At 48.3% G+C, this 13972-nt stretch overlaps 2 protein-coding genes across 4 annotated transcripts in view; one reads left to right on the forward strand and one right to left on the reverse strand.

Moving 5' to 3' along the window:
* Nucleotides 1–13972, forward strand: part of Syn3 (synapsin III) — a 445154-nt gene that overhangs the window by 159149 nt on the left and 272033 nt on the right. The gene's annotated exons all lie outside the window — the stretch shown is intronic.
* The window catches only part of Timp3 (TIMP metallopeptidase inhibitor 3), a 48347-nt gene continuing 37013 nt past the window's right edge, over nucleotides 2639–13972 (reverse strand). Inside the window, exons 2-5 of the mRNA XM_006986950.4 lie at nucleotides 13538–13620; nucleotides 8248–8359; nucleotides 7599–7720; nucleotides 2639–6407 (exon numbers count right to left, since the gene is read on the reverse strand). Coding sequence (XP_006987012.1) covers nucleotides 6210–6407; nucleotides 7599–7720; nucleotides 8248–8359; nucleotides 13538–13620 — 515 coding nt within the window. The 3' untranslated portion in view covers nucleotides 2639–6209. The remainder of the gene's footprint in view (nucleotides 6408–7598; nucleotides 7721–8247; nucleotides 8360–13537; nucleotides 13621–13972) is intronic.

Consider the following 13972-nt stretch of genomic DNA (forward strand, 5'->3'; position numbering starts at 1 on the left):
ACACAGCAAGGGGCCTCTTGAGTTGGCTCCTGGAACCAGAGGTTGAGTATAAAAGGGCAAACATACTTTTATGGTAAAATGTTAACTTCAGTATGCTTTTCCTGGGACCTGGTTTCCACTGTAATTTTAATAAAAGCTGTGATATTTTACTTGAGCTGATTATTAAAGAGCAGTGTGCTCACACGTTCCATTTTCTTTCTTTGAAGTGTGCCTGTGTTATCTCTGTGAGTGTACTAGGCCTGAGCTGAGAGATGCGGCTCTCTTACTGTTTGGAAGGTTTAAGACTAATGTCCACAGTTAGAATTTTGGTAGCCGAGTTTTTGAGTTGCTGGAATCAGATTATAGCATGCCTGCTTATGTGATCGGTGCGTGGTCAGTGCACTTGGCCTTGCAGGGAACAGGGATCGCAGGGAACAAGTGCATTGTGTGCTCGTCCTGGCTCGAACTGTGGTCTGTAGATTCTCAGGCCCTGGCGGCTGAGCTGGACGGGTCTGTTTGAAGACACTGCCAGGATGAACTGCAGGCTTCACTGGGAGCGAGCCAGCCAGTCAGAGGCCCTCATTGGTTGTCTGTCTACTGTATCTAACCATTGGTCACAGAATCCAGGATGTCTGAGGCTCTCATTGGTTGTCTGTCTACTGTATCTAACCATTGGTCACAGAATCCAGGATGTCTGAGGCCCTCATTGGTTGTCTGTCTACTGTATCTAACCATTGGTCACAGAATCCAGGATGTCAGAGGCCCTCATTGGTTGTCTGTCTACTCTATCTAGACATTGGTCACAGAATCCAGGATGTCTGAGGCCCTCATTGGTTGTCTGTATACTGTATCTAGCCATCAGTCACAGAATCCAGGATGTCTGGTTAGTCTGAGTGTAATGGTAAATCCAAATTATCAATTTGACTGGAATGAAAAGCACCCAGATAAGTAGTGAACTTTCTAGGTGTCTGTCAGGGCCCTTCCATAGAGGATTAACTAAGCCAGGAAAGACCAACTTGGAATGTGGGTAGTACCATCTGTGAAGTCAGGGGCCCAGATGGGATTAAAGGAAGTGGAGGAAGGCTGGGGCTTCGGCATTCTCTTCTACTTCAGTCTATCATGATGAAAACTGCTGGTCCTATCACAGCCCCCTGGGCATGGTGACCCAAAGCCTCTGAAACCAGGAGCCAAAACAAAACAACCCTCCCCAGCAGAAGATAAACCCTCCCCATCATAAGATTAAATCCTCCCCATCATAAGATTAAACCCTCCCCATCATAAAATAAACCCTCCCCACCATAAGATTAAACCCTCCCCACCATGAGATAAACCCTCCTCACCATAAGATAAACCTCCCCACCATAAGATAAACCTCCCCACCATAAGATAAACCTCCCCACCATGAGATAAACCCTCCTCACCATAAGATAAACCCTCCTCACCATAAGATAAACCCTCCTCACCATAAGATAAACCTCCCCACCATGAGATAAACCTCCCCACCATAAGATAAACCCTCCTCACCATAAGATAAACCTCCCCACCATAAGATAAACCTCCCCACCATAAGATAAACCTCCCCACCATAAGATTAACCTCCCCACCATAAGATAAACCTCCCCACCATGAGATAAACCCTCCTCACCATAAGATAAACCTCCCCATTATAAGATAAACCTCCCCACCATAAGATAAACCTCCCCACGAGATAAACCTCCTCACCATAAGATAAACCTCCCCACCATAAGATAAACCTCCCCATTATAAGATAAACCTCCCCACCATAAGGTAAACCTCTCCACCATAAGATAACCCTCCCCAGCAGAAGGTATTTCTTCCTAGTGTTTGGTAACTATAGTGACAAGGTCTCAGTAACACAGAACATGTATAAACTAACCAAGAAAATCCAGGGTTTGCCTTCAAAGCAGTTGATTACTAATTGCCACCCAGTCTACTGACTAGATTTTAGAATCTAATCTCATTGAGAGTGGCAGAGCCACAGCAGGTTGATAAGGCCTGTGCAAGAGCATGCATAATGCTGTGCCTGGTGGGCACTCAGAGTGGAAGACCTTTCAAATTAGGGCAAAGGCCATGATGTGGAACTCTGGCAAGGGAGGGCTCACAATTATGTGGTGGTATGTAGTAGACAGTAGCCCACAGAGTGCTGGGAGAAGCTGGTCAGTTGTCCTAGGGCCTCAGGAATTACTGGCATTCCCAACTAGGAGCTCCACTCAGGATTTCAGTTAGACCATTGGCATCAAGTATGGCTGCCTGCAAGCTTCCACACCTTCTCTGGCCATGGAATTCCCAGGGGGGAAAAATGAGGAAGGCTGAGACAGGTCCCAGCCCTGTCTGCTCACAGGGGATTAGATAGAGATCTTTTGAACACTGAACTGGGGGCGATCCTGCCAGCAGAATGAGGGAGTTAGTGCTGAGTTGGCAGCTATAAGGGGCTAAGGACACTCTCCTGAAATCTGTTGCAAAAAAAGGGGCTTAATCAAGGTGACCCCAAACTGGACATGGGTGGAAGGAGGGTGTGTGCAGGAGTGTGGAGGAGGACAGGCAGTGTCTGCTTGCAAGATCCTCTCTGATATCAATGTAACACCCCACCCCACCCCCACCGCAAGACGGGACACAAGAAGGCAAGAGACAGTGGGTGTGTGATAGAAATAAAACCACTTTACTGTTTAGAATAAAGGACATACTATAAAAAGTGAACATTATGCAACATTACAAGACAATATACATTCACGGAATATAAAATTCATAAATAACATGGAGGAAAACTGTAAACAGTGCTACAAAATTTAGCAACAAATACATTCCTTCTAGACAGGGTTTTCTCTGGTTGGTGTCTCTTCATCATTACTGGGCTTCAGCACGGCCAACTGGTTAAAGGAAAAGTAGTCATAGAGAATCTAAGGTACCCCTGTCCTAAGAACATGGTCATTTTCTTAGGTCCCCTCCTCCTCAATCCAAATAGCCAGCTTAGATCTGTCAAGACCATCTCTCCTGCCTTCTCCCATTTTATTGTACTTCTGCCAATAGATTTAATTTTTAATGATTCTCTCTGATACAAACAGTAGAGTGATGTTTTTAACTTTAAGTAGCAGGAAGCCAACCACCTATGTGCCACCTAGGCATGAGGCATGGAAGGGTAATGCTTCCTGGATGTACATTATCTCCCAGACAGATCTATCCCCAAAAGTCATTGTGTGTCCTTTATTGTTTAAGAAGCACAGCACAAAACGGTATTTGTGTGGCAGGGATAGGGCTGGAGAAGGTAGGTCCTGTGGTTTCCTTAAGCTCCCTGCCCTGGCTAAAGCAGAGTGCCAGCCTGGGAAGCAACAGCTTGTGCGCAGGAATTCCTTGGTTGGAAGGCAGAAAAGATGCCTAGATGAGACAAAGAGAGCTTGGAGTCACGGTTGCCATGGCCCCGGACTTTGCAGAAAACATAGCTTCCTGGTTGAGTAGGAGAAAGGTCTTAGGAAGTGGGTGGCAGATGACCCAGGGCTAGCTGATACAAGACAAGGACATCAGTGCACTTTTGTGTTTGTTTTGTTTTTCTTCTTTTCCTTCCCACCCTTGGGATTCCATGGGGAGGAGGCTGTTTCTAGTACCTTCTCTTTCCTTGAACTCCAGTCTAGCCAAGTGCTTGAGTCCCAGTATTCTACCCTCCATTCTACTGTAGAATTTGAATCAGGAAAATGGCATGTGGGTTCCTTCCTTTCTTTTTTTTTTTTTTCTTCTTCTCTTAGACACAGTGTACACATGAGAGCCTACACATGATTTAGCAAAATAAAACATTCATGATATGATTGAAATATCAAAGTGTCTCAGCTACATAAATGATTTTAAATTATACAGTAAGTGAACAGGTGAAATAAACAAAGCTATAGCTTATAGAAAGCTCAAAAACCGCCCTCCAATGATGTGACTTTCCAGAAAACCCTTCCTAGCCAAGGACTTCTCACCAGGGCCTCACCAGACACCTGTGGCCATGGTTCTGCAGCTGATTTTATCTTCAGGCTAAGTTCAGATGCCTCATGCTCAGGTCTCACCTCGTCTCTCCCTCTAGGAGTGGGCTGATGACATGGGAATTGAGAATGGCTACAGGCCTCTTGGAAGAGACGCTGGGGTGCCATAAAGGAGGGCACTTGAGCAGGGTAGAGCGGGAGCTCCATGTTAGGAGACTCTGAGGTTGAAGTACAGAACCCCAAACAGTAAGTCACCCCTTAAGAAGTACTGGCTTGCTGACCTCAGCTCCTTCTGCTCCACACCATGAGAAGGGCCATGCCTTCTGTTCCCTGTGAGCACAGGGGAATGAAATCAGCCAAGAGGAAACTCGACACCCATTGCCTGAACAGTCTTCCTGCTCTGCGAGGCTGTCAAACACAAGCCAAAGCATTGGTGTATGTGGGGAGGGGCCGGGGGACAGACACTGGAATCTGTTGGCTTCTCTCTCTCTCTTTCTACTTATAATTGGTAACTATGTTTCCTAAAGTGGAATGAGCTGAAGATATGATACTAATAGGGGCTAAATACCCATACTCTGAAAAGAGACAGAGAATAATGTTAAATGTCACCACCTTGCCACCTCAAACTCTGTAAAATACACATTATCACCTACTATTGGCAATGCATTTATGACACTAAAACTTAAAATAATCTTATTTAATAGGAAAATTTATATTATAGTTTTATTTTAAAAACAAAAATACAATACAATAAACGGCCTACAGTTTGACAGCAGAGCCTGGCTCCCTCAGTGACCAACCAACCATGTTCCTTCTGTGAGGTGACCACCTCAGGAGGTGATGTTCACCCACTCCTGAGCTGGGGAAGAAGTGTATGCTGTCCCCAGATCCAGGAGAGGAGGCATTCCACTGGGGCAGGACACTGTGCAACTGTCCCTCTCCTGTGAAGGAAGGCCCTAACCTACACTCCCGCTCACCTGCCATCAGCTGGCGAGTAAGGCAATTAAGTGAAGGACACCCCGAACACAAAGCAGGAGGAAGAAAGGAGGTGAGAGGCCAGAGGATCCCAGTTACAGGGACAAGAGGGTGCTGAGGGTGTTCAGAGTTTCAAATTTTTAATTCAAATGAAAAAAAAGTCAACTTGGAATGTCACAATTTCCCATCAAACAACAAAAGAAAAGAGATTAAACTATTCGCATATTTAACAGCATTGAATAGAATTCTGTGTCCTATAAAAATTAGCTCATAATCCCCTGTGGGTATATGAAAAAATGTGTATATAAACATGTCCCCTAGATGAGCTAAACACTACTTTGGAAATAGTATTCTCTACCCAAATCTATTTGACTATATCTGTGGATAGTGTCTGGTGTGTATTTCTCCAGCTTATATGTTGGCAAGCTTCGACCAAACTTCCCCAAGAATTCCCAGGAGGATGTCTCATGGGAGGCAAGAGAGGAAAGATGTTCACCTCAACCCTTTGTCTGAGTTTCTGTACACACAGACAGGTTGTCTGCTGAACTCAGGCAGATGTTTAAGTCTTCACCAACTCAGTTCTGTTACTCTGACATGGATGCTTGCTCCAGGACCTGAAACATCTGGTCAACCCAAGTATCCCTGGGCAGGGGAACTGTGTGTCATCTCAGACCCGCTCCTGCAGTTTCCCCCTTCCCTCCCTCCCTCTGACACGCAGACATAGACAGACCATCTGATCCAGATACACAGTTGTATAGCCTCTGTGGATAAGGTCTTTCGAATACCTGGCGTCTGTCTGCTTGCTGCCCTTGACTGACTAGGAAACGGTTGGACTTCTGCCAGCTTCCTTTTCTATGCTCTTTGTGTGCTAGGATGAAGATGTGTACCTGGAAGTGGGTCTAGGATGTGGTCAACAGAGGAAGAAAGAAGAGTAGCTATTAAATGCCCAAATGGGACAGATTTTTCAATTTTCATTTTCCTAAAAAAATATAGATTATATACCATGAAGAAGAGGAGTATACATGCCTCATTCTTTCTGGCTTGGCACCAGAGATTCCCAGTTAGAAATGGGTGATGTCAAAAACCAAGAAAGAAGGGGTAGGTGCAGGGCCAGGAGGGTATTTCCAAATCAACTCCATAGACAGCAGAGACTTTAAGTGTCCCCAGTGCTAAATTTGCAAGAAAACAGGCACTAATTTCATTGTCATCATCTGGGAAGAGTTAGTGTCCGGGAGGCTCAGTGGGATGGGAAGGAGGTGAGGTGGGGCAGGTCTGGGTTCAGGGGTCTGTGGCGTTGCTGATGCTCTTGTCTGGAGGGGCCCATCCTCGGTACCAGCTGCAGTAGCCACCCTTCTGCCGGATGCAGGCGTAGTGTTTGGACTGATAGCCAGGGTAGCCAAAATTGGAGAGCATGTCGGTCCAGAGACACTCATTCTTGGAGGTCACAAAGCAAGGCAAGTAGTAGCAGGACTTGATCTGCAGTGACACACAAGCCACAGTTAGGAGACTGTACCATGGCAGGCCCAGCCTGGATTCAAACCCTGGAACCCCTGCTCTTTAATGCTGACAGTACAGTTACACTAGCTACTAGCTCACACCACGGAGCATCTACTGGGTACCAGACACAGTACCTCTAAACTTTTGGTACAGTTCTAACTCCCTTCTGTAAATAAGAGGTTCGGAAAGGTTAAGCAGCTTGTTCCAGGTCACACAATATGTGAGTCCCAGATTTGACCTGGAAGTACTGTGGAAGTACTGCCCTAGTGAGGCTTCAGGTAACTGCCACGCCTACCTATGACCTGGGGCGGGGCCAAGACGGAGCACATCTGAATGTGCCGAGTCTCTTGGTTCCTTGTGATCCTGGATGTTGGATGGTAGACTGAGCAGAGTTCTCCAGAGAACACAGGTGGACTGCACTCCACCTCTCCCGGATCCTGTAACTGACCCCTTTACTGGCTGTAAGTTACCCCAAAATAAACCCCCTTTTTAACTATGTGGAGTTGCCTTAATAAATCCCCCAATAGGGGAGACTACCACCGTTGTAGGAAATGAAGGAATCAGAAAGATGAAAGCATGCATTTCAGAGTTCAGTGGCCCTGGGGTGGAAGGCAGACTCAGCAAGCTATAGAACCCAGGATCACATAGCAAAGATCTCTGAGCCTTCACTTCTTACCTGTACAATGAAGTAATAGTGATTAAGAGTACATGAGATTATTCTGAGGATGAGGGGAGACAGTGGCTCAGCTGCCTCCCATGACTTTACACTTGGGGAAGGGACTGGACCTGGTTAAAGAGAGGCGGTGGGCAGCAGCTGATGTCAGCAGAGGCCTCAGCCAGCCTGCCCACCAGGGCAGGGACTCCAGTGAGGCAGCTGTCAGAGTGAACCTACTTAGGACAGCTTGGCAGAACCCTCCAGGGAAAGTCCCTGTACCTGTCCTGGCCTTGAACAGCTGGGAGGGGCCCGTAGGCCGAAGAGCCCTCATAACCCAGCAGCCGCCAAGTAGACACCATCCAGTCCATGGATCCAGAACAAAGAGATTCTTCAGAGCTTTCTTGCCTGCCTTGCCCCAGGGCAGCATTCCTTAGCAGGCCTGTACCACCCCCAGTAGGCTGTCCGTCCCAGCAGAGCAGGAACCAAAGCTTCCAGACTGATACTGGAGCACTCACCTTGCAATTGCAACCCAGGTGGTATCGGTAATTGAGCCCCTTGCGCTGGGACAGGGTGAGCTGGTCCCACCTCTCCACAAAGTTGCACAGCCCTGTGTACATCTTGCCTTCATAGACACGGCCTGAAATGGGACAGGAGGCAAAGGAATAGGCATTCTGTTAGAACCCTGTACTGCCAGGGCCAGGCACTGACCCTGGGTTTGTGACCCCTTCCCCAACACCCTTAGACATGAACTCTGGCCTGTTTTCCAAATGATAATGGAGCTTGAGATATTGAGCATTCTGCTGAAAGTCTTAAAGCCACCAGGTCTTAGAATTCCTTAGGGTTTTGCATGTTACCATTACTACAATGACAGCCTAAAGACCAGTCTGTGACATAAGACAAACCGGATATAAGACAGACTGACTGTCAAATGCTGCAGAAGAGTGCTGTGCCTCTTTCTAGTCACATCAAAGCTGAGACGCCACAAAATCAGGACACAACCAGGTGCACGATGGAGCCAAGGCTGCCAGCCAGTACTGGCTGGGTAAACCAGACAGATCCTTCACTTCATGAGACACATGGCTGCGACCCTCAGGACGCCACTCACTCATCTGTGGCAGACCCTGCACAAGGGAGCAGTGCCTTGATGCTCCCAGTGACTCTTACCTGTCAGCAGGTACTGGTATTTGTTGACCTCTAGCTTAAGGCCACAGAGACTTTCAGAGGCTTCCGTGTGGATGTACTGCACGTGGGGCATCTTACTGAAGCCTCGGTACATCTGCGGGCAAAAGGGGACATGATCGTGAGAGAGGGCCCAAGGCCCAATCAGCATGCTGCTGTTTAGTGTATGAATTTCTGGTTCCCTTGCACAGCCTCCATGGGCAGGCTATTAACTCATGACCACAAGGTTCCCTGCACACCAAAGAAGGGCATCTGTTCTTTTCCCTCAGCCAGGTACATGCCCCATCCAGCTGCCCTACCCCACTCCTCTGCCTCCCATCTCTCAAACCACAACATCCCTTCACAGATCCAAAGCAGCTATTATGAAAAGCTCCAAGTGCTCTGTGTAAGTCTCAAGGGGAGAGCTAGCCAGCCCGCTGGTCTCCACACGACATCCCTGTGACATGCTGGCCTATATAGAGGATTTTTACAGTATCCTCACAAAATCCTCACAAAAATGGAGAGTAGGTACCAAGAACTCCACTTTTCAGATGAGGATACTAAGATAAATTCTATTTGGCTAGAGGCGGGCGAGCGCATGTCAGGCACTATCTATGTTCTTACTTTTCTGAGCTTCTGGGGTAGCACTGAGTTCCTTTACTCAAGATGAATCACATATACATGAATGTAAAAAGATCAAAACTTCTTAATTAAGCATATCATTATTACTAGATTAAACTATGTAAAATTCATCTACATGACTGAATCAAGTGGCTGTCAACCAGAGGCAAGGCTGCACCCTTTGGAAACATTTGAAACACAAGACGATGGCGGGGGAGTGGACAGACAGCAAGGATGTTGGGAATCTTCCTATGACATGTAGAATAGCTTGGGTACAGAGTTATCTGGGCCCAGTGTTAGCGACACTGAGGTTAGGAGATTGCTAGAATGTCTAAGCACTGAATATCCAGGACCTGAGAGGCAGGAGCCTAGGTGCCCACTTTACAGATGTGGAGCCTGAGTCTTGGACAGGCTCAGAGGCTTGTCTAAGTCACACAGTTGGTAAACAGCAACAACAAGTCCAGCAAGACAACCCAGTCTGTGGTCTTAATGGCCATCCGTCACCATCTCCCCTTTCAGCTCTTGAAGCTTAGGACCCGGGCTTCCTCAGCATCAGAAGCTTCTTCCATTTCTAGCTCTGTGGGTCCTTTGTCGGTATGTGCTCAGAATACTTGCTGTGACTTTAACAGACTGAACACATTCTATAGTTCTAGGGTGAGTCCATCTGTGCCACACAAGTCCTGATCCACAGAGGCCACACTGTCAACTGTGAGCCAGGAAAGGTAGAGGGGGACACCCAGACCTGGCCTGATCCTCTTAAGGGGCCTGGAATGACTGGTCCTCCCCTAGGCGCTTCACGATAGAAAAGTATCCCTGGCATGCATTATTAATTATCCAGGTGTACAAGCCAGACAGTGTACCCCACTGGTACCTCACAAATACCCTATGAAGCCAGATGGGCTGATTTTTAGTCCTCATTTTCTAACCGGCAAAAGGGTAGCAGAGGCAGTGGTCCACGGGGCACAAAGCTGTCTGTTGGACCTACACAATCTAGAGGCCTCTCCTTGTTTACAGAGTGTACTTTCCTAATGGATTGGAGTAGATCTCTTCTAACCCCTTCTCCTTCCCTGGGGCTTCAAGGAAATTTGGGGTTCAGTTACACCATGGGAGAGCATGGCTGTTGAGTCAGGCCATGGCAATGACTTGCTTGATGCTGGATGTACCACTCAGGCTCCACAGGAAACACATTTAAGATTCCCTATACGAAGTACCATCACCATGGCCTATAAAAAACAAGCTTCACTGACTTCCTTACCAGGTAACTGCTCACAACGATTTGGGTTGGGGCAAATACTTCCACTAAGCACTTAGTGGATGGAGCTGGTGACAACCCAGTAGGCCCAGCAAGGCTAGATAAGGATCTTTCACCACCAGAGTCTCAGCCATTGGAAGACAATGGCTCCCTGAGGCCTGAAGGTCAGGGGGTCTTGCAGCTGGAGGAAGCCCTGCCAGTGTTCATTTGCTTAGACAAACCAGAGGAAAGGGCCCAGCACATTCCAACTGCCCAGCAGATCTGTCCTGCCCCCGGTCAGGACAGGCAAAGCACATGACCAGCACATGTCCCCCTGGGATCCTCCTGGGACCAACTGGGACATAATGTCCCCCACGTGCTGTCCCTTGCAGCCTGCCTGAAAGCATGTCTGTACAAACAATAGCCCCTGGCAAAACAAACTGCTTTCCCATGGTCCTGATGGGAGATAAGGTCCCCACAAATGAGAGGCCAGTTCCGGAAAGTTCCACCTTTGCACCACAGCTCAATCCCAGCTAATCTCTAAGTATGGGTTTACAATAAACTCCCTGGATGTCCCTTCAGCCTTACCCCTCCACCCCACACTATGGACCTGTGTGAACTCAAGGCTTGCCCAGGAGAAGGAAGGAAGGAAGGAAGGCCATGTGCCTGTCCCCAGAGATCAGATATGCTGGTTTCTTCATGTCCCCTCTTCTCTAAGTTCCTTCAGTCCTGTTCCAGGGCTGCCTGGCTTCCCTTTCTGACCCTCTGGGGTAGTCTAATCCCCAATAACAAAACCTCCTAGGAACCAGTGCCAGCCTCACAGGCCTGACTCTTACTTCCTCCAAGACTTATGATACACCCTTTTCAGGCTGCATACCAGGGGTCAGTCACCTGTTAGACCACACCAGCATCCTGGCATTTAAGTCCCCTGAGGGAACTAGACATGAGCAGGTGAGAGAAATCCCCACAGTAGGTAGAAATGAGCAGCCAATCTGCTTGCAGGCACCCAACTTTGCTATCTCCTTGTCCTCCAAGACCCCATGGTAAAGACTTTATAATTTGCTACTTTCTCCTCATACAGTCTTGACTGTTCCATTACTTCCAAGAGTTGGGAGGCTGTCTCAGCCCTTGGCATGAAGCTGGTCCATACAAAGGCTTAGCAGATTGCATGGGACTTAGCGTATGCTCAATAAATGTCACTTGATAAAGTCTTGTTAATTGTGACAAGCATCTCCTTGTCTCCCCATCCTACAACCCCATGCTAAACACAGAGGAGGCTGAAGAGGACTGGGGTGAATGGGCAGACTCCCATTCCCAACCAGTACCTGCTCTGACATGCAGCCAGATGATCTCTCTAGATAAAAAGGCATTGACCAGTTAGTTAAGTGAGTCATAACACCAGGCTGGGAAGAGAGTCAGAATTAATGAAAGACATTAGATATGACGGAGAAACAAGCTACCCTCCTCCAAAGAATCTCTCTCCTGTTAGACCTTTTGCAGGCTGTATGTCCAGAGCCACACATGGTTAGAAAAGGTCGCCTAATGTCTCAACTTGAGACTCATATCTGCCTTTAATTAAATTCATGACTCTTGGCATATCACCTAGTCAGAAGAAGGGAAAGATTACTCTATTAAATGCCCATCCCTCTGACACCATGATCCCAGCTGAAGGACAGTGAACAGTGAGTCTGAACGGGCCAGCCTGGGAGTGGTGTGCTGGCTGGAGGGCTGGTGGGTGAAACTACAGTTATTTCGCCTCTAAACAACTCCTACTTGTGGGTGTGACACCACCCAGGGACATTCTGCTGACAGAAAGGCCTCTGGTAACTGGGCCTCTAAGCCCTGAAGGCAGGAAGGAAGGAAGCCAGTTTTGGAATTCCTGCCCCCCAGTTATTTCTCTGCAGCAACCTCAAAGTTTCTGACAATGGAGGTTGTTACAGGGCAGGCAGGGAAGGGGCCTCCGCTGCAGCCAGAAGCTCTGGCTTCCCTTTCCCCACTGCCAGAGGTTGCGAAGTGGCTTCCCACCTCCACCCACTCCTGGCCTCCCAGCTGTCTGAAGACATAAGCTGCTCTCATGACCAAGCTCAGGCAGCCAAGGGCAACTGGCCAGGGCTGACTCTGAACATTACATAACCAAGAGCCTGGGAGTGTTTCCACAATTGAAGCCAGAGCAGCAGGTTCCACGGAGTGAGTGCATCTAGCCACAGGCCTCGGGAGGGAATAAAGGGGCCTGAAGGTCAGCCTCTGGGATAGCGGGGCTCCACCCAGGAGTGAGTCACCCCTCACCCCCAAGTCAAGTCCAACCTGGGCCTTAACACTCTTCTTCTCTGAGGATTTTTCAGACCTTTGGGCCTCACCTTCATCTCTTCATTAGATGGGAAGCATTCTCCCAGATTTGCCTATTGAATGTCAGACCCCCTAATGTCCAAGGGTGCAAAGACCAGCAATGTGTACAAGTCAGGCAGTTCACATGGACCCCAGCACATCCCACCTTGAACTTGTGACTAGTCAGTGAATGTCTCTTCTTGCTCCATATAACTATAATCCTTAGGCAGAAACTGCCTCATGGGCTCACAGGCTGCAAACACAGAGATCTGCAGATAGTGAGGTGCGAATTTAAGCACAGTGGGGTGTGCGTGTGTGAGGAACAGCTGAGTTATTCAAGCTGAAGCCCCAATCCTTAGTGCCACCAAGGTAAATGTAAGAACATGCTTCCACCAGTTCCTGCTTAGAAAAGACTCTACCAGTTAGGATGCTTGACCAATGATGCCAGGCCCAACCTCACACTACCAACTGATGGTAACCCTATGGCCTGGAAAAGCACAAGGCCAAGGTCAATGAGCTCTTTAGAAGTAGCAACAGGACCAGGACATGGGTTCTCTGTATTTTCCTTAAGACTGACTACCCTGCCATGCTTAGGAATCTTCATGGGCTTGGTGAATGGTCTGATGGTGTGAATGTGCTTAGCAAATATTCCTAATGAATATTTAGGCAGGCAGACAACCAGAGCTGGGAAACAGAGGGGTCCCTGTGCTCAGCACTTATTCAGCGTGACAGCAGTGGCCCTGTGGGTACAACACAGCTCAGCTCACAAGGGTGCTTAGGGACCATGTGGTCCACCATGATGATCTTAGAGGTGTCAGACAGGCTACAGAAGAGCAGCAACTGTACTGAGGTCTCATAGTCACCAAGTAACAAAGCTATCTGCCATCTGGTTCCAAGGTTCGGTCTCCCAACCAAGACCTATGAATGAGTCTGCCTGCACTGGCTTTGGAGCAAGCAGCCACCCTCTCTTCCTGCTGCTTCAGCAGCTCCCTAGGATGGGCTGGGGCTTCTACACTGAGCAAACACACATTCCAGTTCCAACTACTCGGCTTCCCTTGGCCATGACTCTTCTGGCAAACCCTCAAGATCCCTCCTGAGGCCAGTGATGACGTCACCCACCTTCATCTGCTTAATGGTGTAGACCAGCGTGCCAAAGGGCCCCTCCTTCACCAGCTTCTTTCCCACCACTTTGGCTCGGATCACTGGAGAGAGAGCAAGACAGAGAGGGAAGGGGTTAGGAAGGCCTGAACCACACCTGGAAGGGGCATCTCCTCCTGGTCTGCTGTCTCATCAGGAGTTCTTCATGTCCTGGCACATGCACAGGGCTATGATGAACTCCAGCTCCCTCGGCACCCCAAGTCAGCATTCTGATTGGCCCACTGTGCCCAGCACTAAGCAAGGAATTGCAACCAAGTCTAGGTCTGAGGGGGCCTGATGAGTAGTCCCCATCCCAGCGCCACTGTTCATGGATATTGTGACCCAAGACAAGTAGGAAACTTGGATTCTGGCTTCCCATCCCCAAAACAAGCTTCACAATAGTCTAGATCCTCTGAA

The sequence above is a fragment of the Peromyscus maniculatus genome, chromosome 18, assembly GCF_049852395.1.
Source record: "Peromyscus maniculatus bairdii isolate BWxNUB_F1_BW_parent chromosome 18, HU_Pman_BW_mat_3.1, whole genome shotgun sequence".
NCBI classification, from domain to species: Eukaryota; Metazoa; Chordata; class Mammalia; order Rodentia; family Cricetidae; genus Peromyscus; species Peromyscus maniculatus.